At 40.0% G+C, this 26,647-nt stretch overlaps 1 protein-coding gene across 2 annotated transcripts in view; it reads right to left on the reverse strand.

Moving 5' to 3' along the window:
• Positions 1-26,647, reverse strand: part of PLOD2 (procollagen-lysine,2-oxoglutarate 5-dioxygenase 2) — a 104,805-nt gene that overhangs the window by 38,168 nt on the left and 39,990 nt on the right. For both annotated transcript variants that reach the window (XM_087818067.1, XM_087818066.1), the window contains exons 2-6: positions 13,873-13,964; positions 11,954-12,090; positions 6,949-7,112; positions 3,237-3,349; positions 1,330-1,393 (exon numbers count right to left, since the gene is read on the reverse strand). In XM_087818067.1, the coding sequence (XP_087674193.1) occupies positions 1,330-1,393; positions 3,237-3,349; positions 6,949-7,112; positions 11,954-12,090; positions 13,873-13,964 (570 nt within the window). The remainder of the gene's footprint in view (positions 1-1,329; positions 1,394-3,236; positions 3,350-6,948; positions 7,113-11,953; positions 12,091-13,872; positions 13,965-26,647) is intronic.

The following is a 26,647-nucleotide window of genomic DNA, read 5'->3' on the forward strand; positions in this document are numbered from 1 at the left end:
TGGGAAGCAACCAGTGGATGTGTCAGTGTTTCTCTCTCTCTCTCCCTTCCACTCTCTCTGAAAAGCAATGGAAAAAATATCCTCTGCTGAGGATTAACAACAACAAAGCAAGCTGTGGTACATTTACACAATGGCATACTATGCAGCTATAAAAAAGAAGGAACTCTTACCCTTTGAGACAGCATAGAGGGACCTGGGGAACATTATGCCGAGTGAAATAAGCCAGGCAGAGAAAGACAAGTACCAGATGATCTCACTCATATGTGGACTCTAATGAACAAAATGAACTAAACAAGCAAAATAGAGACAGACATAGAGAGCAAGCTGACAGGTGTTGGGGGTGTGGGAAGGTGGAGGGATTGTGCAAAAAAAGACAAAAAGGAGAGAAGAAAACCTCATGGACATGGACAACAGTGTGGTGACTGCCGGGTGGGTGGGGGTTGGGGTGAGGAGGTGGGGAAGGGTGTCGGGGGATGAGTGGTGATGGAAGACTTACTTGGGGTGGTGATCACACACTACAGTGTACAGATGGTGTGCTGTGGAACTGTGCACCTGAACCTGTATAATTTTGTTAACCAGTGTTATCGCAATAAATTCAACAAAAAAGCAACGAAAAAAGATCAGGCTTAATGTAAGTTCCGGGAATATATGCGTCAGATGGGAACAGAGAGGTACTTTTGTTTGTTTTCGGGTTCCTTCCCTCACATTTCCTGAGCACTCCAAACAAAATTCTTTCCGTTCTGAGAATCCTGTTACTCTATGTCCTGCCTTGAAGAACTGTATGAATTGCAATGTAAGTTTAAGTATAATGTGTTAATGAATTAATGTATGTTGATTTAACATGTTGATTAATTAATTTTAATGTATCAATGTATTTCATCGACACATATGTCTACTTAGGAAAACACACACACACACTCACACACTCTCCACAGTGAATGTGCCCTGGTACCAGGTATCTTTCAGGTAGGTGGAAATACTCTCATGCTCTACCATTCCTGAGTAATTCACACTTCAGAGAGCTTATAATGAAAATGTGTAACAGTAGGTGTCAATTTAAAAATACATCTATAGTCCCAGACGGGGAGATGCTAAATTCTAAGTTACCTAAGGCTAGAAGCTTATCTTTTTTGCATCAGTCTTAGGTGGTGATTTTAACTGAATGTATTTAACTGTGTCAGTAAGATCAAGTCCAGTATTTTTTAAAAGTTGCAATATCTACACAGTAAACCTTAGTCATAGCTCCAAAATAGATATTTCAAAGGGCAGACAGTTGGAAAGACAGGCATCCATTTGTATATGCGAGCAGTTCAGGATTTGGAAGCATACCTACAGCTCCATTTAAAGCCTGGAAAATTTTGCATTTGTGATCCAATGTGATGTTAAGAGCCTCCTAAAATAAGATCAGACATAGTATTAAAAATGACAGTGGAAACAACAAACAACACTATCATGTTAACAGAGTTTTCTCTATTAAAAAAAACTTTAAACCCCCTATGTAAGTTATTCTAGCGATATTTGCAGGAAGACTGTGACCTCTCAGATGACTGAGTCAGGACAGCGCATGGGAAAGCACTCACGCTGCCTGCCACCAGTTCCACGTCTCCGCCTTCTGACGAATTCTGACCAGCGAACGCTGGCAGAAGTGGAGTGAATCACTTCCAGTCTGGAGAGCTCATTACCAGTTTGCGACCCTAAGTGTGCTCCTCCCTGGCACGGGAGCCGGCAAGGCCGGGGCCGAGAGGCTGCCTGCGGACTGCTGCGGGCCAGGCAGAGGGGACATGAAGCCGGCTGAGCCGCGCGGCTGAGCGAGGGGGCTGTCGCCGCAGCAAACCGCCCGGCTGCCCCAGCGGGCAGGCAACTAGTCAGCCCAGTCATAGAGGTTTACCTGCTGGACAAACCTTATGATTCTCAACACAGCAACTTCTCAGCTACACTGCTCTGTCATAATAATATTCCTAAAACTGTCTTTGCATGCTACTGTGGACTGAATGTTGTGTCCCCTCAAAATTCATATGTTGAAGCCCGAACCCCAAGGAGGGTTAAATTCAGGTTATGAGAGTGGGGCCCTCGTGATGGGGATTTTGCCCTTATAAGAAGAATATGAGAGTTTGCGCACCATGCTCGCTCTCTCCCCCCCACTTTTCCTCTCTCTCTCTCCCTCTCTCTCTCTCTGTCGTTGGCCCCCCATCTCTCCCTTTCTTCCTCTGTCTCCCCCCTGTGAGGGCGCAGCAAGGAGACGGCCATCCCCAAGCCAGGAAGAGAGTTCTCACCAGAAACCGACCGTGCTGGCAACCTTTATCTCGACTTCCAGGCTCCAGAACTGTGAGGGAAAACCTTCTATTGTTCAAACTACCCAGTCTGTGGTAGCTGGTATGGCAGTCCAAGCAGACTAAGATACGTACTAACCAGATAAAATCTTACGCTGAGAGAGGAACTTAAACATGATTTAGACAACCAAAAATATTATAAACCCAACAATGAGGAAGCACCCTAAAGCAGAGACAACTAAGTCAGACCCAAAGCACCTTCCCTGTTGACACCAGGAAAAGACGAGCGGTGTGCTCCGTGGCGAGCACTCAGGCCAAGAGCAGGTTCCTCCCCAGATGGGAGCCCAAGCCCTCCGCCTGCCGCGGCAGGCACACAGACAAAGTGAAATACAGAGATGAAGGGAAATAAACAGTTTGAGAATGAAGTTTCTTAAATACTAAGTGTCTAATGAAAATATTTAGATGACTGAAGCATTTATCTAAGAAATACAAACAGCACAGTGGCAAATTCACTGTAAAATGTACTTTTTAAAAAGCCTTGTTTCCTAATGACAGCACCCACAAATACACAATTCAGCAAACTTTAGAACTGAAATGGTTATATTAGGTAAATATACTAAAAATATTGTTGAATTAGAGAACTTCGGTTTTACTTTTTTCCAACGTTTCATTTAAACCAGTCTCGGGCATATTTTCTCTCTAGGGCCTGTGGCAGACTGCTATCGGCCCCAACGTTCCCCCCTTAACAACAGAATTACAGAACTCAGATTCCAAGCAGGACACATGTGCTTGAAATAAAGGACAGCACTTCCAAAGAAAAACATGAGAAAGTATTTTTCGAGAAGGGAGTTGAGAAAACTGAGATGGTCCCTTAATTACTATTCTGCCTGCTAATTGCCAGGAAGCTCCAGGAGCCTTCTGGACAAAGCGGGTACATCAAAAACGGGAGCAGGAGCTGTTTCGTACCCTCTTCAGTGGGTCTATGTAAATTTTAGTATAAAATAGCTGATCATCATCATTATCCTGGAGATTCCACTGTTGAACTATACGGTTGATATACGGAGCATAACCAATAAATCCTGCAATACAACAGAGAGAAAAGAGAATTTAGTATCAAAGACCAAAACTCACATCTGTGCTAATTCCACTGACCCGCTGCACAGTTACAAACCCAGTAGGTCCTACCCTTAGGCTGGAACGTCACGGTTCACCATGAGAGAAATACGAGTTATTGAGACTCCTTTGTTTATATGTAACTTCCAAGAGTGAGTTTCAATACCAATTGCAAATCAAAGATTCTTTGAATAGACACAGTCCCCAAGTTAATTTACACAAGAAGGGCAACTAATATTTTCCAAGGCGCCTCAGGGAAACAGTTACTATGAAGAGAATAGACTAGAAAGAAGAATGTTCTTCCTGACCTTCTAAAATGCTCTTCTAGGATCCTTTATGCAGTATTCAGTGTTTCTGAAAATGAAAGTCTCTACTAGAGTTGTTTTCCTGTCCGTGCCAGAGATGCTAATGCAATCAAAGGAATGCTGGATTCGCCACTGACTGCAAACATCCCAAAGACATTTTTTATCTAGGACATTTGGGGAATTTTTCCTTTCCTTTAGCTAGTCATTACTGTACCTGCTAAACCATTTTCTGGCTAGCTTTTGTGTGTCTCAGTCTGGAGAAAGGAAATCTAAAATTGGACTGTTCCCCTTGGCCTGAGAACATAAGCATTAAGTTTGCCAACAACAGCTGTCTATAAAAAACGCGGACAACAGGATCGTTTTCCCTTGTTTGAGTCTTCCTCTGAGTTTCAGAAATGCAGCCAAACCATGTCTCACTGACATGCAATCCTTTTTAAAAGAGACCAATATGACTCCTGTGAGTTAAAAGAATCCTGATTTTTACCCTCAAAATTAGAATTCCTTCATAAGAGTAAAAGAATTAAAAGAAATAGGTCCAGCAATATTACTGTTACCTAGAGAAAACAAGACAAAACAAGACAGGGCTAAACCAATCACCAGTTGTTCATTTTTGTTATTTTTGCCAAATTAAAAAATCGTAAAACACTGAAAAATGCAATTTTTAATCCTGTGACCAATCTTCTTGATGAAAAATACATGCAAGTAGACAATGACATTTTACTGTTTTTCAAAAATTATGTTTCCTTATCTTTTTTTATAAGTCCCAAACATCCTAAAAAAATGAAAAGGAATTACAGTTGACCCTTGAACAACATGGGTTTGAACTACATGGGTCCACTTAGATGTGGGTTTTTTTTCAATAAATATATAGTTGGCCCTCCATATCCCCAGGTTTCCTATCTGTGGATACAACCAGCTGTGGACGGAAAATAGTATTTTTGATTCAAAGTTGAGAATCTGTAGGTGTGGAGGGCAGACTGCATGCACTGTTTTACACCATTTTATATAAGACTTGAGCATCCGTGGATTTTGCTATCTGGAACCAATTTCCCTCAGATACTGAGGGACTCCTGAAGTGTTTGGGAAGTCAAAAATTATACGGCAATTTTTAACTATGCGAGGATCAGTGCACTTAGCCCCCGTACCATCCAATGGTCAAATGTACATCTATTTTCATAGTACATGATATATATTTTATATCATTTATATTTTTCTATTAAACTGCCATATTATTTCAAACCAATAAAATTTCTCATATTCTGAAGTTTTCCTTATAAGGAAACATGTTCACTCTCCAGGATAAAGATTTTTTAATTGAATGATATACCCAGAAATAACACTAATGTCCCTTAAATAAATTTCAATATATTATTCATGTCCCTGGCCAGTGTGGCTCAGTTGGTTGGGTGTCATCCCCTGCACCGAAAGGTTGCTGGTTCAATTCCTAGTCAGGGCATAAGGCAGGAGGCAGCCAATCAGCATCAATGTTTCCCTTTCTTTCTCCCTCTCCCTTCCTCTCTCTCTGAAAATCAATAAAAATATATTTTTTAAATATATCATTCATGAAATTACATAAACTTTTATTAAACATATTTAGATTTTCTCATCTCTTTAATTTAGTACAAAAAGCATAAGCATTATATTTTGATGTCCTTGTATGATCTCTCTCTCACTTATAAATACCTTTTCCTTAATTAAACCTGTTCACATGGTAGTTTTTTTTACTATGTCTACAGTACTGTGCATCTGTCTGAAATTAAAAGTCCTGAGTAGCAACATCATGATCTAGATGAACTTACATATTTCATTATGCATGTTATGTTAGGAAAAAAATTCATAAATATAAAATAAAACATCCCAGAGTTCCACAGATGAATGGTTTTTAAACTATCTAAGACTTAACGATAATTTAAAAGATTAGTCTTACTGAGGACCTGCGTTTGGAGGCCGGAGCAGCGCCAATCCACAATTCGACTGTTGAGACAAGAAGTCAAGAGTGGGGAGCGTTTTGAGGGAGAGGCCTCGGCAGTGCACGAACGGGGACTCTAAGGGAGGCTGCTGAGACAGTGAGGCCTAGTTTCTGACCTGAATATGGAAGTAAGACCCAAAGGAGAAAATAAAGAGGTAAAGAGATCCCGAAAAACCATGAAGTGTAGCTGTACTGAGATTAAGAGGAAAGGTGGGCTAAAACTTGGGAGTACAAACTGGAATTTGAGGTTTTATAAGTGTGATATTTATATGGGCTAACAAAGCGCCAGGGTAACTATAAAAATGAGTTACTTTCAAAAAAGTGCAGATGCATAGAGCTGGGACCGAGGCACCTCAGAGAACCTACACTGCTTGCTAGAGGTTTCACTGCACAACTGGCCGGAAAGCCTGGACTCCAGACATGCTGCTGCTCACAGCAGTGCTTATTGGAACTAGCCTGGAGAGTATCGGGGTGTGTGTGTGTGTGTGTGTGTGCATGTGTGCGCGTGTAAATCACTCTAAGACATCTGTTCTCCCAATGCGGCCCGCATGTCTGACACGTCCCCCCATCCTGTTTGATTATACCTTCTGGCCATATGTTTACATTAATCTCAGTCTAAAAAAACACTTTACAGTCACAATAATGTCCAGAGTCAAATTTTACTTTATTTTTTGAAAGGAGGGGAGAAATGTGACAATTTGTTCCTTTAATCGGTGTTGGCACAGCTAATGCAGCGTTTGAAGTAGACTAGACACTGCCAGTTGAATCTTTGTGACTAGTGATTTCAAGACAAATTTACTCATTTACTCCCAATATATATAAAATGCAGATAAAATTAAGTAATGCCTGTTTTTTAAAGCTACATGATGGTAGCTTGCACTTTTTCCTAAGTAAGAGAATTTACTAAATGCATCGTCCTAGAGCCAGGAAATTCTCAATGACGCAATAATCAGAAGACCCGGATCCATATTGCTTTTCCTTTAACATCTGAATGTCTTTTGATGAAGTCGCTTAAATCAGGGGAACATGGGTTTTCTCACTTATAATTCGGAAATAATAACACACTGTCTAGTGTTGTCAGGGGCATCATATGATATAATATATATGGGAAAATGCTTTGTCAGTTATTACATGCACTTTGGATTTTAAACTGATGTAATTTTTCCATAGTAATAAGATAATGATTATTTAAAACTATGTCTATAGTTATACATACCAAAAGAAGTTATTTCGTAATTACGTGTACTTTACTATAACTTACATTACGTTTTCCTGCCAATATCTTACCCACCTCCAGAGTTCAGATAGCGTTTCCCAATGTGCACAACAGGGTACTTGTCTGCCAGCCTTTTATCTGGCCACAGAATTCCATCTGCCGCAAAGACCACTTTGTGGTTTGACTTTTGGAACTTTCTTAGAGCTTCTTCTGGACCACCAGCAAACACGACATCAAAGCTGTTCAGTGAAGGGAACAAGTTTTAAAATACCAAAAAAAAAATACACTTCTCAGGATTTAGGCACATAAACCAAGAAACAGTCTCTAATAAAAGTCAGAATTTAGAATCCAACACAAGATTACTACTAACTATTTACACAGTACACCAAACAATTTCCCTCAACTTAAACTATATGCATTGTATTAAATTATTAGTGTGTACATTACATTGGAAATTGAGGTCCAAACAAAAGACAACTTTTTTTAGGACTAGTCTTACTGTTTTTTTTTTTCAATAATCGCTTATTCCCCTAAATCAAAATTTTAAAAGTGTTGAAATGTTAAAATGTCAGTAGCTTGTTATCTAATTTAATAATATAGACGCAATCATCAACAGAAGTTACCACTGTAACTACCTAATGTTTCAGTTTAATTTGCACCCATTCATTATAATCTCTGAAGATTTCATTGCCTCGAAAAAATGTGACCAACTACTAACTGTCATCAAAATTTATGTATTAAGTTTATATTCTAATCACAATTCAGCTTGAAATCCTAAAATAGTGTATAGATAAGTGCATCTTTTTAAAGCTCAATAAATTTGGAAAAATTTATACAAAAATTGTTACCTATAGTTTCACTAAGTTTCTGGAAGCAGTATTCTTCATGGTCTATTTACAGAATCGCAGTGACTTAACAAAATATGAGCTATAAGAGCCACTACTTAACATATTCCTACTCTGCACTAAGCTCTCTACTCTGGCTACAACCATAAATTCTTTTGCATCAGAGTACCTCAAGGCCAAAGGTTTCCAAAGATGACAATTTAATGACTTAACATCCCAGGTAGCAAACAATAAAGCAAACTAAGGCTCTTGAATTCAGCACCAGGTCTTCCTCGAGTGAACAGTCCAGAGGCCCTGCTGTGCATCACAGCGGGGTAGGAAGGAGACTGCTCCGCACGCCTCTGCCAGCAGGACTTGTCTCCAGGAGCGTGTTAATAGGCTGGGGTAGTAGTCATGCATCAAGCAACATTTCACAACTTCCTATATATAAAGTATTTTATCAAAAAATACACTGTTGCTCATCTCTATAAAAGTACAAAACCAATGAAACTGTTTAAAATTACTTTAGCGAGAAGAGTGTAAGTTTGTACCTGTGGCAGAGATACTGACAGCCCCTATCATTCCCACGCCTTTATTTTAATACCAGGATCTCTCGAGTTACCTGGGCACGCGGCCACCCTGCCAAAGGCCACCCTGAAGCTCAAATGGCCACATGACTACGCCTGTGGAAGGAACTGAGAGGGGAACGGGTGTGCTCCTGCAGTCTCCGGAATTCCCCAAAGCGCACAGCCTGCCTTCGGCCTCCTCTCTCTCTTTGCCCTTCATGGTGATCCAGACCTTACAAAGACTTACATACAAGCCCTCACTATACAGTCCACTTCTGAATCTTGAAAAAATAAACCAAACAAAAACAAAAAACACAACATGAGGATCATAATGTTCATGTGCAACTAAATTCAGTAATTATGCCCAACCAGTTTTTTCTTTTTTAATTGTAAAAATAGGGTTGGGACCAGCAACATAGACTATTTCTTTTCACTTTAAATTAAATTTCATTTTAAAATGCTCTAGTGAATTTAAACATTATTGTCCATCTTTATTTCAGTTACAGAAAAATAACAATTCAAAGTTATGTAGGTGTGTTTTGGTACAGTTTTTCTTTACTCCAGGATCAACAGGCAAGAAATTTAGTGCTACTAAAACATAATCATAAAGTGACTTATGACATACAATTTGAAGTCTGCAGATGGGTTTCTAACCCTAGCTCTGCCCCTTGCTGTCTGAGTAACCTTAACCAAGCCGGTTCTTTATGTATAAAATCAAAGAGAAAGTAGTACCTATCTCATCAAGTTATTGTAAAAAATAAATAAAAAGTAAGAATAGCACATTAAAACAACCCATAAAGCTAACAAAAATTAATATTATTACTAGAAGGGACTAAGATAAGGGGAGAGGAAGTAGAAAAAGTCCCCTTTGAGTTTACACCAATATGGGATTTAAAATAATTTTATTTTGCCCTAGCCAGTTTTGCTCAGTGGTTAGAGCATCGGCCAGCAGACTGAAGGGTCCTGGGTTTGATTCCGGTCTAGGGCATGTAGATTGGTTGCAGGTTCGATCCCAGCCCCTGGTTGGGGCTCGTGCTGGAGGCAACCAATCGATGTGTCTCTGTCACATTAATATCTCTCTCTCTCTCTCTCTCCCTTTCACTCTCTGAAAAAGCAACGGAAAAAATATCCTCAGGTGAGGATTAAAAAATAAAATAAAATAAAATAATTTTATTTTTAGCCAGATAAGTTTTAAATCACAATAAATGTGTTCTAACTAAAACCTCAAATCAGTTTTCCCTGTTTATATAAAATACTGAATTAATCTGACTCCACAAAATAATATTTACACAACTATATCAAGTTTCTATTTTTTCTTATAAATAAGTGCAAGTGCTTTCCTCAGTATGGCCACTTTCAAATCCTGCCTCCTGAGACAGTCTTATCTTTCCAAACAAGGGTATTTTCCTCAAGACTACCAGTTGTTGACATAACTTTTAATACTGAAGATTAGGAAATAAGACCAGTTTTATGGGCAATGGAGCCGAGAGAGGCGAGGCGAAGAACCCAAACCGCCTGAGACAGAGGCTGCGGGCCAGCGGCGAGGAGCCGCATGCAGCCGGCAAAAAGAGCTTCTTCTGGGGCTGGTGAGCGGAGGCCGGGGCCAGCCTCAGCCTCAGCCAGAGCTGTCCCAGGCGGCACCCCCGGGCAAAGGTCCACGCGGCGGGACGCGAACGTTTTCTGCCCCTGTGACCTGGTGGAGAACACGCTGTCTACACAGTCAGTGCACATAAACTATTAACCCAAGTCAGGAGCTTAAAAAGGAAGAATTGTGGCAACTTTTGCTTTTATAATTTAGGATTTTATAAGTAAGCATTACCTTTATAACAAAAAATAATTATCTTAAAGCAAACTGTGAAAGCAAACATTTTATTCTCATAATTCAAATGAGAATTTGATTTTTTTTAATTGAAGGTTACTGAAATATTTTCATTTCATTCTAGTGTTATTGTTATTCCTGTGTTTAAGTGCTTTAGGACATTTCTTTGAATCAATTTAAAACTTTCCAAGTTTTACTATTTAAAATTACTTTGGCCACAAAAACCCAAGTAGTCAAGTATTGTTGTTTTTAATGCAACAAGGTCATAGAAATAATTCTCATAGGAATTCAGTCCATTTAAATATGAAGAACAAAATGAAACTTCCCACAGTTAACTGTGGTAAATACCCCTGACTCCTGCAAAAGCCCTTAGGTTCCGCCTCGTGTGGTCACACTGAGTCCTCTGTGAGACTGGTCAGTGTTCTGTCTCCAATGGGTCACTGAAACTTCCACAACCATTTGTCCATCTGTCCTCCCTGCTTCCATGGCACCATCAACCACACAGTCACCCAAACAAAATCTTTCATGAAGCCTTGCCTCCTCCCTTGCCATGGGCTTCTCTTCAAATTTTTTGCCAAATCCTATTGATTCCATATACTTCATCTATTTAGCATTCAAATGCTCTCCACTCCCACCAGACATAAATCTTCCAAGTCTAAATCTTAGATGAGGGTGACAGGGAAGGGCACAGGATAGGCAGGTGAAGACAGAGGGAAAGTTCTCCCTAAAACCATCATTGTCTAATATTTGGTAGGTTTTACAAGGAGACTCTGCCTCAAGGTCAGTCGAAATCTATATGTGGTAAGTTCAAGCTTACCAAAATGGTTGTTTGAAATCCACAGCAATTTTAAACCAAAACATACTCAATATATAATCTAAACACAGTATGAGCTTCCTACTTTTTTGCCAAGGATAAAAATATATTTAGTAATAGAAAAATTTCCAACACACAAACTAACACCAGCTATACCACATCTTATGGTGCAAGAGTAGGTAACCATAAGCAGAACTTTTTTTTTTTTTTTTTTTGTACATGATATTAGGGACATTTTAGAGATGCAAGTATATAGAACCTTTCAAAACTTTTAAGTGTTGGTGGCACTGAGAATTCATTATGTGTATTTTCCTTTAAAAAAATTTATGCCTTTGTTATTTACACGTGTGCATAAAAAGCATAGTCTTACTTTCATCTGCAATAATTTGTGGTTTTAGATTTTCAAATTGAGGGAAACATATAAAGAAACTTTCCTAAATTAGAGGAGAAAGTGCAAGGGGGTTTTGAATGAGCAGTCAATAACCAAAACATAAAAATTTTAAAATAAGGTAGAGAAAATGGAAGACAGCGGCAACCACGAATGCCTCGTGATAACTTAACATTAGAAACACATAAGAAGGGAAAGAAAGACAGCTGACACTCGAAAATAAGTAGAAGCAAAGTGGAGGAGCATATAAAAAAATATTTAAATATCGGAAAGGTTTTTCTTTCTTAATAAACCCAGGTTTTCTTATTTCTCACTTACAACTTTACATGATCTAGTTCCTCCTGGTTGACCAGAATCCCTGGAGTTACTCTCCTCAATAGAAGAGCTCCACATGACCTTTCCTCCTTCTCTAAATCAAGATCAAGACACGTCACAAAAATGTTAGCTCGTGCCATGTTTTCTCATTGGTGTTTATGGTAACTCATCAGATTTGATCACATTACATAACTATGTCAGACCATGGTTTTATAATTATGAGTACAATCTACTTCTTAAAACAATGATTCCTTGTGAATAGAATAATTTAATAGGTAATCTACACATATGAATTTCAACTCTTTTAAAAAATAATTTAATATAGACTTAAAAATCACAGCTTATTTTTCTCACCATTCAGTAAACAAGATCACCAGATCCTCTTGACTGGCATAATGTTCCATAACTTCTTTCATTAATCTCACTTTTTGGCCGCCTCCAATACTATTAATTCCATCACCACCTCTCCACTCTTCTCCTTGACCAAGGACCTACAAATAAGATCAACATTTCATCCCTGAGCAAAATTTCAAATGACAGTATCATAAAAACTGGAAGTCATCAGCACTTGTATAGCGTTACACAATAACCACTTTTCAAATGTTTCATTAAATCATAATACTAGAAAGCAAACAACGCGATACCTAGGTCAGGTCATAAATCATCAAAATCAATGGAAAAAGTATTCTTAGGTGAAGATTAACAAACAAACAAACAAACAAACAAAGCGGCCTCCTCTGGCCCTAAGATTTATTAAACTTCCATTCCACGGCCTCCTGGACTTCCCCAATGCTGCAGAGAGACTCTCTGCACAGTGCACTCGGCTGATTCTCTCTATTTGTTCCACTAAGCCAGCGTGTCAAACTCGAGCTGCATCTGAAGCTCATGCAGGGCTTGTTAACACACGGACTGCCTGGTCCTGCTCCCAGAGCTGATGATTCAGCAGGCTGGAGTGGGTCTGAGAATCTTCATGAGGCATTCCCAGAGGAGGATGCTGAACTCTGAGAGCCCTGCATTTTATAACAGGAAGACAGCAAGGGGATCAAAAACCCCATTCAGTCGAACAGGACTGGGGTCCAAGATTTGACATTAAAGCTCAGTGCCCTGGGGCAAGTTTTCCTCACTCATAAACAAAGCGGCATCTACCTTACATAGTTCATGTAATGGATCAACAGCACAGCATATACAAAGTTCATACAAAGTTCCTAACACGGTGCCTCGCACACAAGACACATCCCTTGCTCTCCCCAATCTGAACTCCAAAGAGCCCCTCACACTGGATTTCAGCATCGTTTTACCCTGATTTTTCTGTTACTCCCATGTGCCTCCTATCGGTGCATACTACTATATTTCTCCTCTAGCCTAACAAACTTACAACATCGCTCATTTATCCTGCATTAAACCTCTGTTGTTAATATTAGGTCTCTTCCCCAGCCAAGTTCAGCCTCTTTAACAGCTGTTCTGTAATAACATCTGTGCCTCATCTTCCAGTGGTAGCAAATTCTGCCTTCTTTCTACATTGCATACTGGCACAGCTCAGTTTGTCCCTAGGCAAAGCTATTCGCCCTCTTTAAGGTGTTTTCTTTGTTAATGTGTTAATTTGTTTGTTTGTTTTCCTATCTGGAATTCCTCCCCAGTCTCCCCTTATCTGTGGAAAAAACCTGCCTGACAGATCCTCATTTCTATTAAAAAATAAATAAGTAAAAAAAAAAAGGCCTTTCATAGCTCAGTTTACTAGTTCTACGAAATTCCTCAGGTTTCCTCTGATCATTCATCAATGAGATATTCCCCTGGGGATGTCTTCTAAAACCTTTTTATATTTTTATGATGTTCCCAAACTCCTCTAAAATGAACAAAAAACAGCAAAAGTAATTCCTCATAATGGAGAGAAGAGGCATCCCCTTCGGTCTCGCTTCCATTCTCTGTAAACAAAGGAACACACTATGGCAGACAAAAAAATCAGTCAATTCTTAGTTATGTTGTGCTTACACATGACATCTGCCCCCAAGAAATATAAACATATTTTTCTGCTATTTTATAAACACATTTATAGAAAGCATTAGCAAGCATTAAGAAATTATTGTCTGAGTGGCAGAATATTACTAAGGCCAAAATGTATCTTTAAAACAATCAAGTATATATGAATTTTAATAGCAATTGTGTAATCAAATGTCACCTTCCTTCGATGGATTGCAGATTGTGTTGCTGTTGTTATTATTGTTATAAAAATGTACTTTACTTTAACATCTCCATGAATTAAAGATATACCGTACCTTTACTGTATAATTGAAGTACTTGGCCGACTGCATAAATCGATGAAATCCATCACTTTCTTTTGTGGCTACAGTTATGACTAATAATTTATCTGCAAAGACAGAGGAAGTAACATAAGCTAGTTTACCAAGAAAGAAGTTCAATGCTCCCACTTTACAATCACTTGCACCCACAGGAATCTACATAAGGAAAAACAAAGGACTGTTGAAAAAATAGGCAACTCAAGCTCGTTAGACTGATGCCAAATGATGAACCATCGCATAGGAATCACTTTAATGTAAGAAAGTACACTAATGGTTTCAGAAAAGCACTCCGCTGACAGAGAATTTCAACACTAAAAATAACAATTCCATAAAGTACACACTAAATTTTAATCTGTAAAGACAGACTCTCTTAGATAATATCTCATCAGCTAACGTCACAGTCACCTATAAATCATCACTGATTTATTACACATCAGTGAGGTCTGGAACCCATTATATTACTCAAAACACTAACATGTAAAAAAATAAAAGATCCAATCATGAGACTGGTCCTAATTTTTTAAAATAAATTAGGGTAAATTAGGAGCAAATATTTAGAAACAGAACCTTATTTTTTTTCTTCCCATTAATAAATTTTTGTATATGAAAAGTCTGTAAAAGCAGCATTTACATCACACTGGTGCTTGTTTTTTCTTTTAAAGAACAGAAGGAACCAACATCAGCACTGCCCTGGTAAGTACACAGCTTTTAGTCCCCATTTTATACTGGATAGTTATTTTCAGCCCAACAAAACACTCCCTCTTCCTAGAGAAGTAGATTTAAGCAGTCAAACTACCTATAGAAGCTATTAAAAAAGTGCTTATTAGGAAGAGATGTTACAAAATGCATGAAAGAAACAACTGCGTCAGCAAATGCCAAAGGTGCTAGGCCTTTTTTTTTAACCTGAGGATACAGGATGACCAGTGGACTAAGAAAGCAAAACTAACATCTTTTTGACATTTAAGACACTGGCACTGAGCTATATGATTTGATTCTCACTTGCCTGTTATCAATAAGAAAAAATTCAGACGGTCTTAAGTGTCCCCTAAGCAATAGACAGTCATTGAAAAAGAGCATTAATGTATTAAAGGAATCAATTAAAAACAATTTCATATGACCCAAGGTAATCATCAAAATCTGAAATTAATTTAAACCACAGAACATAAGTGTAGTACATATAAAGAATAAATTCAAACATTCAGTAGTCAACCCAAAAAAGGAAACACTGACATGAAAATAAATATCAACATTCTCAGATTTTTTTCTATTAAGAGATATTCCTCACCATTATGAGAAATAAATATTCAAGGAAAAATAAGTCATTTTCATAAAGTTGTCAAGCCCTAAGTAAATAAATTTTAAGGGTACAGTGGAACCTCAGTTTTTTAATGCAATCCGCTCCGGAAGCCCGTTCGGGTTCTGAAATGTTGGAAAACCGAGGGATCAACGGCGACAGCTGGGCCTCAGGACCTTACCCTCAGCGGAAGCCGCGGGGCATGTTCGACTTCCGAGGCGGGTTCAAAACCCGAAGCGTTTCCTTCTGGGTTTACTGTGTTCGTAACCCGAAATGTTCGTCAATGGAGACGTTGGAAAACCGAGGCACCACTGTACTTTTTCAATTAACTACTCTTTTTTATTTAAAAAAATTTCATTTGTAATGTTTCAAACAGGGCTTAACTGATTAAGAAAATCTGACGTTACCCTTCACAAAAAAATATTTGAAAGAGTGAACACTAGATTTTATTTATAAAAGTAAAGAATGTGCTTTTAAAAGTCTCTTTTCTCTGTAATATGACCATTTAAAGGTAACTTTCTTAATTTTTCTACATAAATCATAAGAATTAGCTATAATTTAGATTTTTGACTGGATGGATTTTATGCTTATCATTTCCAGTATAAAATTAACAGCAAGGATTCACTTCAGCATCCTTAACAGGAAAAGTAATGTTGGCCAGACCCTTGACCAGACAGATATGTTACCTAATCCAACGACTCAGAAGGCAAACTAAAAATGTGTAGTCTGTCTGGTAATCTTATGCCAAATAAGGACTCCTGCTCTTCCACACTGTTGCTAATGAGAAAAATAATAATAAGTAATTTTGTTAAATAAAGATATGTTTAATAATATTATACACAAACCCCTGTTTCTCTCACCTGCTAATCAGTATCATTACTGTGCTGAGAAATAAATCTGACTCAGTTGGGGGGAAGTAGGAGAGGAAAGTACCGGCAAGTGCCACTCACAAGCTCTCCCCACCCAACCCGAGTCCAACCTGCTCACCACTTATGAAGTGTTCTTGCCAAAAAACAGAGCCTACACTTGATATATACTTTAGATTTCACTAAAATTTACACTACAAATTTACCTAAAATGAAAGGACAACTGACCTAGAGAATCAATGGCAAATGTGAAAAAAAGGAAGGGAAACTGTTCAGTACAGTAATAGAATTAAGAGAGAATTCAATCAAAGGTAAATCATGGACTTCAGTGGGTCTTAATTTGAAAACCTAACTGCAAAAAAGGTACTTATAAGAAAATTAAGAAAATCTGAACACTAATTGGATATTTGTTGATATTCATAAATTACTAAATTTTGAACATGCTAATGACATTACTTTTTTTAAAGAGTCCTTATAATTTAGAGACAGACACAAAAGAATTTACACAATTAAAGGATACAGTGTTTGAGATTTGTTTCAAAGTTATTTGGGGTTAGATGAAAGGGAATTAAACAAGTCTGGCCATATGTGATGACTGTAAAAACTAAATTCTTTTTGTATATGTTTGAAAATTCCTATAATTAAAAAAGGATAGTTCAACTTTATGCACAGTCCCTAATCTTCCAACCAGAAAAATGACAAAAATATTAAAAATAAAACTTTTTTAACAGTCTAAGTCACCTAATTAAAAAGAAAGATGAACCAGATAGAAGCAGAAATATTTCGCACCGAACAAAATTATAATTTAAACAACTATAATTAGTAACTTATCCAACCCATCCACCACAACTGAAATGATAAAGTGAAAAGACAGGGGAGACGGGCTTGAAAAACAAGCACCCATCAAACACTACCAAAACCAATCTACAGTAGTGTCAAAGAAAAGGTATGGGAGCTCAAGTGTGGCCAGTGTCGCCTCCACAGCCACTGTCTGAGTCTATGAGAAAACAGACAATACAGTTTGCATGAGCAAGAAACATGCCATGCATCTAGAGTGTGGTAGATCAGAACCACCACTTAGCAACGAAAATCACAGAAACACAACGAAAACTTCCGTAATCATCTTTACAGAGTCCCACAGGATGCCTATCAGAATAGCAAGATTTAATAATATTGAAGTGGCTATTTAACTCTCTACAAAAATTCAGATGAATATCAGAATTTCTCCAAAAATCAAGAAGTTTACTTAGAAAGGTCAAAACATGCTGTTTCTCCTACGATGCACGCACAGTTCTGGGGCGGAGGCATCGTTAAAGAGTCAATTTCTTTCTCCAAATAGTTGCTGATATAAGAGCAGAATATCTCAGTATTTAGTGCTGGCATAATTTTTCTTTCAAAGACAAACCATGGATTTAAAACAGAAAGATTTCTTGCTCACAGATCCTATCTCCAAATGCTAAATCAGCACATAAAACCACCTGAAATTCATTCTCTCAGTGACAGGTATCACACTGAGTAACTCAGCAGCAGCCCAGCTGCCTTTGACCCCACCACAAGGGAGAAATCTCCTGTCCTCCCAAGAAACTCTCTCTACAAAGTCAAATTAGTCCTCAATAATAATTTGCAAATATCAAGAAAAATAATTCGACCCCAGGAACTGAGTTCATTGTTCTCACTCTGCAACTCACTCAATTTATGCCCTTCCTCTATAAAGATCAGTAGCTCTCAACTTTTACTAAAGGAATGTTTTCTTATCATGGTTAGCGGAGCACAGGGGCAGCAAACTTTTACCGTGAAGGAATGAACTGCAGGAGCTGCAGGATGGTGATGGAGTAGACGGCTCTTTCTCGCACCTCCTCCCAGAACCAAACTGGAAATAAAACGAAATTGAGGCCCTGGCCGGTGTGGCTGGCTGATTGTGTGTTATCAAAGGCATGGAGAGATTTGGTTCCCGGTCAGAGCACAGGCCCGGGTTGTGGGCTCGATCCCAGCAGGGGCGTGATCAATGCTTCTCTTTCTCATCGACATCTCTCTCTCTCCCCCTCTTCCTTCCTCTTGCTCTAAACTCAAAAACATATTTTAAAAAGGCTACATTGGGGAACATTCACCCCGAATTACCAATTTTAGACTAACTGAAAAGGAGACTTTAAAACAAGGGCAGAAACCACCTGGAGAGTGGTAGGAAGGGCAGGGTAGGGAGATGGGCGGGTCCCGCTTCCACTGGGGGCAGGCTGAGGGTGTGAAGGGATGCCTCTGCTGCAGGGGGCGAGTGCCCCTCAGAGGAGTGAGGCCTAGACCCTAGGACCGGCTCCATGGCCTAGAGCCCAGAACTGGGAACAGTCGCCCACATAATATCCAGCAGTGAAAGCCTGCAGGGGAGAGATGGAGCCTGCCACAGACAAAGCCACGTTTTTTCCAAAGGGCCAGAGCACAGGATTTTCATTGGCAGCCACTCACCCTGGGCTTTGGCAGAGGGAGGGCAGTGTGGACTAGAGTCTCCTGATGAGAGTCTGGGGTGGGAGAAATTGGAGAGAGACATGGGAGATCAGCTGCTGGGATCCCTGTGCTCAGTCATCCCCTCCACCCCAGACCACAGCAGCCATTTCTCAAGAGGCACAAACCCCTCCCAGCAGCAGCAGCCTGGGGAAAGGCAATCAGACTGCCCTTGGGGATACAGCTCACCCCACCCTTTGGAATCCTGCTTGCCTCACCCTGCATCTCGACCCCTACTGAGGAATCGAGGAGGAAGCAGCAAAGGCTGGACCAACCGGTCTGGGCAGACTCAGGGGGTGTGAGTGACTGGCTTTGGGACAGGGCCATGACCCCCAATTTCTCAGGAACCTGACAGGCACGTTCCCCACCTGGGAGATGATAGAAACTCTGGGCTTCTAGCAGACCCCACCAGCCTGCATACAAGCAGCTGGGCCCTGCCTGGGTGAGATAAATATGCCCGGACTCGGGGTGTGGCTGTGGGTAGGGAAACAGGCCCACCATCTTCCCTGAAATCACAACAGCACCTCCCCATCACAGGAGACCCAGAGATCCCATTCTCCGGATTCCACCAAAAGCACTTTCAGAAACACTTAGCACTTTTCAGTGACAGTCTGACAGCCAACCAGCAGGCGGAGATGGGCAGGGTGGATCCGAAAGCACCTTGGGATGTTTCTGACCTGCCCTGAGCCCCACGGTGCTCTAAAGCCGGCCTTGCCGTGCAGCGTGGCCCTTCCATGCACAGCAAGGCCCAGGGGACACAGCCACAAACTGGGGATCACCTGAAGGCTGAACAGGTTACCAAGAGCCAACTGTGCACAGCTTCCGACACTGGCGAGCACCAAAGAGCCTCCCGGGAGGCCCGGAATCAGCACACACACCAGGAAGCTTCGGACAACATAAGCGCAGGATCTAAAGGGAGATCAGCAGACCCCACGCTGTGGAGAAAAACTCCACTTGGTTGCTTTTGGGTGTTTTTTTTTCATTATTTTTTTAATTTTTGTCTTTTTGTTGCTGTGTTATTTTTTCTGTCTTTTCATATTTCTTATTTTTCTCTTTCCTTATTGTCTTTTTTCCTCTTCTTTTTCCTTTTCTGAATTATTTATGATTCTTTCTTTTCATCTTAATTTTTGTCTTTCTTTTCTTTTTTACCATTTTTCTCTTGCTATTCTTTTGTTGTTGTTGTGAATCCTCACGCGAGGATGTTCTTTCATTGATTTTTAGAGAGTGGAAGGGAGGGAGGAGAGAGAAACCTGAGAGAGAGAAGCATCGATTGGCTGCCCCAGCACGAGCCCTGACCAGGCCTGGGGTCAAATATGCATCCTGGGTACGTGGCCTTGCCCAGAAGTCAAACCTGCGACCCTTTCATGCGAGGGCCAACGCTCTGACCACTGAGCAGCTCCAGCCAGGGCTTGCTATTGTTTATTCTTCTATTTTTTCTCTCCCTTCTTTCCTTTCAAATTCTTTTTCCTTTCCCTTTTTTCCTTCTCGTGTTTTTTTTTTCTTTTATTATTCTTGTTCTTTTCTATTTCCTAATTCTGTTTTCTTTTGTGGTTATTTTTGTTGTTGTTATTGGGTGCTTTTGTATATTTTTGTTTCAAATCTTGTTTTCTTTTGTTCTTTACAACAGCTAGCACAATGAGGTCTGGGTTGAGCCTCACAATAAGTCAGCCTGAGGGGAGATTCTACTCACAAACAGGAAAAAAGCAATCAAAGAAATTACAACAGGAGAGCCCAATTAGCCCACACTAGGGGCATTCCTAGAAAATCCAGCTCAGGAGATCAGAGACTACATCACTGGTTCCCCACAGGAAAGTCACTACATGAAGCCACCCCATGAAAACTGGGAGTCACAGCAGTGCTATCGAATACATAGAAATAAACACAAAGAGACAGCTAAAATGGGGAGACAAAGAAACAACCCCCAAATAAAAGAAAAGGAGGAATCTCCAGAAAAACAGCTAAAAGAAATGTAGGCAAGAAATTTATCATTGAGTTCAAAGTAATGGTTATCAGGATGCTCAAGAAACTTAGTGAGAGATAAAAGGAGCTTAATGGGAACTACAAGGAGTGTGGCAGGAACTACATCAGCCTGGAAAAAACAGAAACCATGAATAAGAACCAGTCAGAAATGAGAATACCATATCTGACACTGGAAGGAACTTAAAGTACTCTGGATAAAGCAGAGGATTGAATCAGCAATTTGGGAGACAAGGTAGAAAAAAACACACAGTCAGATCAAAAAAAGAAAAAAATATTTTTAAAAACGAGGATAATTTAAGGGCACTTTGGGACAACATGAACCATAACAATATCCACATCATAGGGGTGTCATAAGGAGAAGAAGTGAGCAAAGGAAGGTTAAAGACAAAATGAGACTCTTAAAGGCAGCAAGAAAGAAACAGTTACCTATAAGGGAGCCCCCCCTAAAGCCCCACTTTAGGCCAGAAGAGATTGGCATGAAGTACTCAAAGTAATGAAAAGCAAAGGCCTGAAGCCAAGACTACTCAATCCAACATGGCTATAATTTAAAATTAAAGGTGAAATAAAGAGCTTCTCAGACCAAAAAAAAAGCTTAAGGAGTTCATTACCATCAAACCAACATTAAAAGAAATGTGAAAGGGACTGCTTTAAGAAAAACAGAGGAACGTATGTATAAAGAAAAAATGGCAATAAGTAAGTACCTATGAATAATAATCTTAAATGTAAATGAATTAGATGCTCCAATCAAAAGACACAGGGTAGCTGAATGGATAAGAAAACCCGACCAATATACATGCTGTCTACAAGAGACCCACTTCAGAACAAAAGATTCACACAGCCTGAAAGTGAAGGGATGGAAAAAAAATATTCCATGTAAATAAAAACAAAAAACAGCTGGGGTAGCAATACTCAAAGCTAACAAAATAGATTTCAAAACAAAGGCAATAACAAGAGACAAAAAAGCTCACTACATAATACTAAAGGGATTGACCCAAAAAGAATACATAACCCTTGTAAACATATATGCACCCAATATAGGAGCATCTAAATAGATTTAAAACATTATTGGTGGACTTTAAGGGAGAGATTGGAAGCAATACAGTCATAGTAGGGGATTTTAACACTCCATTATCATCACTAGATAGATCTTCTAGACAAAAAAATCAACAAGGACTTTTTAAAATTTTTCCAACACTGCCTGCTCCCTCCCACCAGAAGAACCTATGCAAGACCCTTATCTAAGGTCCCTCCTGATCTCTTGATGTAGCTAATGACCATTCAAATTTGAGATTGTCACATACGTGCCATTTCCTCAGGGAAACCGTCCCTGCCCTAGTAATATAGACAGTACCCACATTACATTCGTACCTCTTCATGTGCACTTACCACAAATAGTAATTGCTGTAATAGTATACTAATTTGCCTGGTTATTGAGATTCAAGTCTCTCTCCCCACGAAGCTGTAAACCGCAGAAAGGCAGGATGTCTTCTGCTCAGCACTACACCTCCGGCCTATCACAATGTTTATCATATAGTACATTCTAGACAAACATTTGTTGAATAAGTGGATTCAGGAACAAGTGATAATGTGTTTCATACATATGTGTGTAAAAAACAATTTGTTCTCAACAAAACCCCTATGTAGTTAGCTTCATTATCTCCAATTCACAGATGAAGAGGTCAAGTTTATACAGGTAAAGCAACTTAGCCAAAGTCACCCAACAAGTTACCGGCAGCCAGGAGAACTACAGTTATTCCTCAACGTCTACTTCTTTCCAAGGTGTCATGAGGCTTTACTTGGTGGGGGGGGAGTCAAGGGCCTAAGAACAAACTTTCAGTTTTATTACATGTGCAGAAAAGAGATCCTGTAGCAAAACCTGAGACTTCTATCCTTACAAACACCTGCTTGCAGGGTTGCTCCTTGGCTGGCATCTAGAAAGTTAAATTTGAGAAGGGTCCCCACCATTCCGATAGGAATGGCTCACTGGGCCTAAACTATACAAATAACGTATGTATACTGAACACATGCTTTCCTTCCAGGTGTTGGGAATTTGGGTGCAGAAGGTGCCTGTTTGACCAGCCCTCAATAAAAACCTTGGGCACTGAGTCTTTAATCAGCTTTCCAGATAAATAACATTTCACGTGTTGTCACAATTAGTTACTGTGTGACTACTGGGGAAGGGCTGTCGGAAGCTCACGTCCCTGGACGTGACCCATGTGCCCTTTGCCGTGGATGCTTTTGCGTGGTATCCTTCTGCAGTACTGGATGATAACCACGGGATGACTCTATGCTGAATCCTGAGTCACCCTACTGAGTGGTGAAACCCAGGGGCCGTCTTGGAAATGCCCTTCCCATTGTGCCTCTAGCTATGGGCAGCAAGTTCTCATCTGAAAGAGGCCCCGCAGGACTAACTGGTGATGTGTCTGATCGAGGGCTGGGCATCTGGTTCTGGGCTGAGAGATTAGAAAAGCCTCCAAACAGACTCCAGAAAAGAAGAGCTGCTGCACAGGGCAGTGATACCTGTTCCCCCACCGACTCAGTCATTTCGTTTCAGCACATGCCGTGGCCTCATGAACAGCCTAGCAAAGCTCACTTCTTTTACAGGAGTGATCCAAGGCCTAAAGGGAAAACAAGACTTGTCCAGAGTCCTGCAGCGAGGTGGTAACCAACCTAACTGAACTCAGGGTTCCCAATTACTAAAAACATGGTTTCCCTGGGGCTTATCGTACAATTGTTACTTTAAGTACTGAGTCACCCAAACACTATGACAAACTAAAGCCAAAGAGCCTCGGTGGCAAGAAAACATTTTATTTTGTGGAATTGTTGAAAGAAATTCAAGACAGAAAATCCTCAAGAGCAGTTCACACCACAATTTCAACTAGGGAAAAATCTAAAACGGAGTGTCAAAGAGACACCAGAGGATTCTTCAGCATTTTTGTAGGAAAGGGGGAGAAAAAGAGAAAACTTCAGAAAAAAATAACTTTCAACCACTAGTGCTATGTAGGGAACACGTTTACTCGTGTTAGCGTCCAGATGGAAGCCTGAGCTTCCACATTCCGCTGTGGACAACACACAGACATACAGCAAACTAGATGTGCTGAGAGGTGGGGGGGGTTGGTATGTGGGGTGACCGGCCATCCCCGTCTGCCCAGGACTAACGAGGCTGCCTGAACACAGGAAGTCTGGGCAAACCAAGGTGAGCTGGTCACCCTAGCAGAACGTGCAGAAGACCAGACAGGCTGCATATGGCCAGTTCCGTATGAAAGGCTGGACGAGCAAGGGTCCAGGAGCCAAATGGGAGGAGAACCGTCAGTTGATAAACTCTTCTAGGCCAGAATGTCAACCACACCAGCTATCAGGTGAAACAGGACCAGAGGCACCCAGCAGGTCAGGGTGGACTGACACCAACTCTGTCCCTCATAAATACTCAAGTCATACATTTTTAAACTTTTTTTTTTCAAATTAAAAAATCGTTGCACACATGTTAAATTAAAAGGCTTTTTTTGGTTTTCTGGTTTTCTTTTTCGATGCCCATGTTTTCTGATTATATATACACAGTTTGTCTATTAGATAACTTAGTATTGAATGGAAGGCAAATTTCAAGGCCGTGTCAAAAGGGCTATTAATAATACGCTCAATATTCCTAGCAGCTAGGAACAGGGATTAAATTATTTTCTATCTCAAAGTAAAAGAGGTTTACTACCTCCCCATCTCCTCAAATTTGAAGAGGAAAAAAATAGGTTTCCTCTATCTTATTTTACAGGAGGCAACTGGCTGGGGGAAGAATTAATTCATGGAGAGGAGGCAGATTTTGTATCAATGCTGTGTTAATCCATTCGGACTGCTATACTAAAATACCACAGGCCGGTGGCTTATCAAAAACAGAAACTCACTGATTCTGTTTCTCACGGTTTTGGAGGCTGGAAGACCAAGGTCATGGCCGCGGCACGGTCAGGTGAGAGCCGTCTTCCTGGCTGACAGCCAGCGCCTCCTGCTATGTCCTCTCAGGTAGAAGGGGCTGCAGTCTCTTTGGAGCCTCTTTAACGAGACCACTAGCCCAGTTTCTGAGGACTCTACCCTCACGACTTAAGCAAAGGTGCCACATGTACGACTATCAGCTTTGGGGCTTAGAATTTTAACATATGAATCTGTGGGATGGGGGGCACAAACATTCGGACCATAGCAAATACAAAGTAAAAGAATGTAGAATGAATGGACTTGCCTTGGCAAAGCAGTTTACTGTCTTTACAAATATTAATACAAAGAACATAGGGCAATTTTCCACGATTTATGAACTAGAGAGAACACTTAATCCTTCAAAAGTTATGAAATCTATACTTGGAATGTGATTTTTATGTCAAGGGAAAAGGGATCTGCCTCTTTCACACAGAGCTGACTTTAATTTGTTGAATTCAAGGGTTCAAAGGTTGCAGCCTCCTCCAGCACAGAAAGATATTCCAGTGAGTGATGAGAACATCCTCTGAGTGGGACACGTAATTCAACTGCTGGCCAAATGCTTTAGCAGAGGCTATGAATTGCCTGCCAGAAGCCTGTCCCAAGGTTGTATAGTTTATTCAAACAACTTTGATCTATTGCTGTTTATTTTATGTTTACAAATATTTCCCATACTCATAAGCAAAGAGCACCAATAGTAAAGTTAATAACCAGGACAAACTAGAAGGGGCTGAGATAATATATTACTGCTAATTTGCCTACAAATGAAGAGTTGCCCTAGGGCAGAGGCCATGCTGAGATGGACTTGCAGTTGAGCAAGTCATGCTCTAACAGGGGTTGGGAACCTTGTATCTGCCAAGATCCATTTGAATATTTATAACATCATTTGAGGGCCATACAAAATTATCAACTTAAAAATTTTCTATGAACAAAGTTCCTAGATTTATTGAATTTCAATTCCCGCCTGTGGCTGCCTTGGCAGGGCACACCAAATGACTTCACGGGCCTTACGGGGCCCGCTGGCCAGACGTTCCCCACCGTTGCTCTCAGAGAAAGTTGTAAGGGTAAGGTGCCTAACAAGACGACTTTTATTTCTCCATAATGGAAAAAGAAAAATCTTTTTGAAGAAAAATCTTTTTGAAGAAGTCTGCCTAACCAAAAGGAATGAAAATAAATGAATTTGGAATGTAAAATTTAAAGCGACATGGTCAGTCACCCCACAGAAAATAAATAAAAGCAGTCCTGAGAAGTATGGTGTGGCTGAAATGGTAACAAGAAAGGAGAAAGTCATAACGTTCATCATCTTCAAGTCTAGTAGAACATTTGCTTCTTCCACTCCACAGCACCATGAACAAGTAATACTTTTTTAACATTTTTTCCCCATTAAATTTATTGGGGTGACATTGGTTAACAGGATCATACAGGTTTCAGGTGTAGATTTCTGATACAAAATCTGTATATGACACTGTGTGCTCACCACCCAAAGTTAAAGTAGTACTTTTTAAAAGAGGACATTTTAGCCCTGGCCAGTGTGGCCCAGTTGGTTGGAGCGTCACCCTGTGCACCAAAAGGCTGCCGGTTTGATTCCTGGTCAGGCCACATACCAAAGTTAAGGGTTCCATGCCCACTTGGGGAGGAAATCGATCTATGTTTCTCTCACATCAATGTTTTTCTCTCTCTCGTTGTCTCTCCCCTCCCTTCCCCTCTCTCTCAAATCAGTAAAAACATATCCTCTGGTGAGGATTTAAAAAGGGGAAAAAAGAAGACATTTTCTGTTCTATGCACCTTGTATAGAATTGGCCCATTTAGTCTGAACAAGAGCCCATCCTGTCTTGAGAGTTTTACGGCATCCACTTTGGAAACTTGCTAGTTCTCCACACTGCTCAACAAGTTGAAGTTGCCATAGAAGAGATTACTTGAAAACTGAATCAGTATATTAGATATTTTGGGGACATATCTACAATTGATATCTATACATATAGATACAGCTACATGTATAAACATCTATAGATATCTTCTATTAGAATTACAAGACTCCAAAAAAAATGGAGCTTTATTATTTGTTTTGTATTGTAAGCTGTCATAAACTTTCATCTTTATGTAAGAACAATGTTTGGTGTGTTTTTTTGGAGTATATCAAAATATCAAAAGCATTCCAGCATTC

Source organism: Miniopterus natalensis, chromosome 6, assembly GCF_054644295.1.
Source record: "Miniopterus natalensis isolate mMinNat1 chromosome 6, mMinNat1.hap1, whole genome shotgun sequence".
NCBI classification, from domain to species: Eukaryota; Metazoa; Chordata; class Mammalia; order Chiroptera; family Miniopteridae; genus Miniopterus; species Miniopterus natalensis.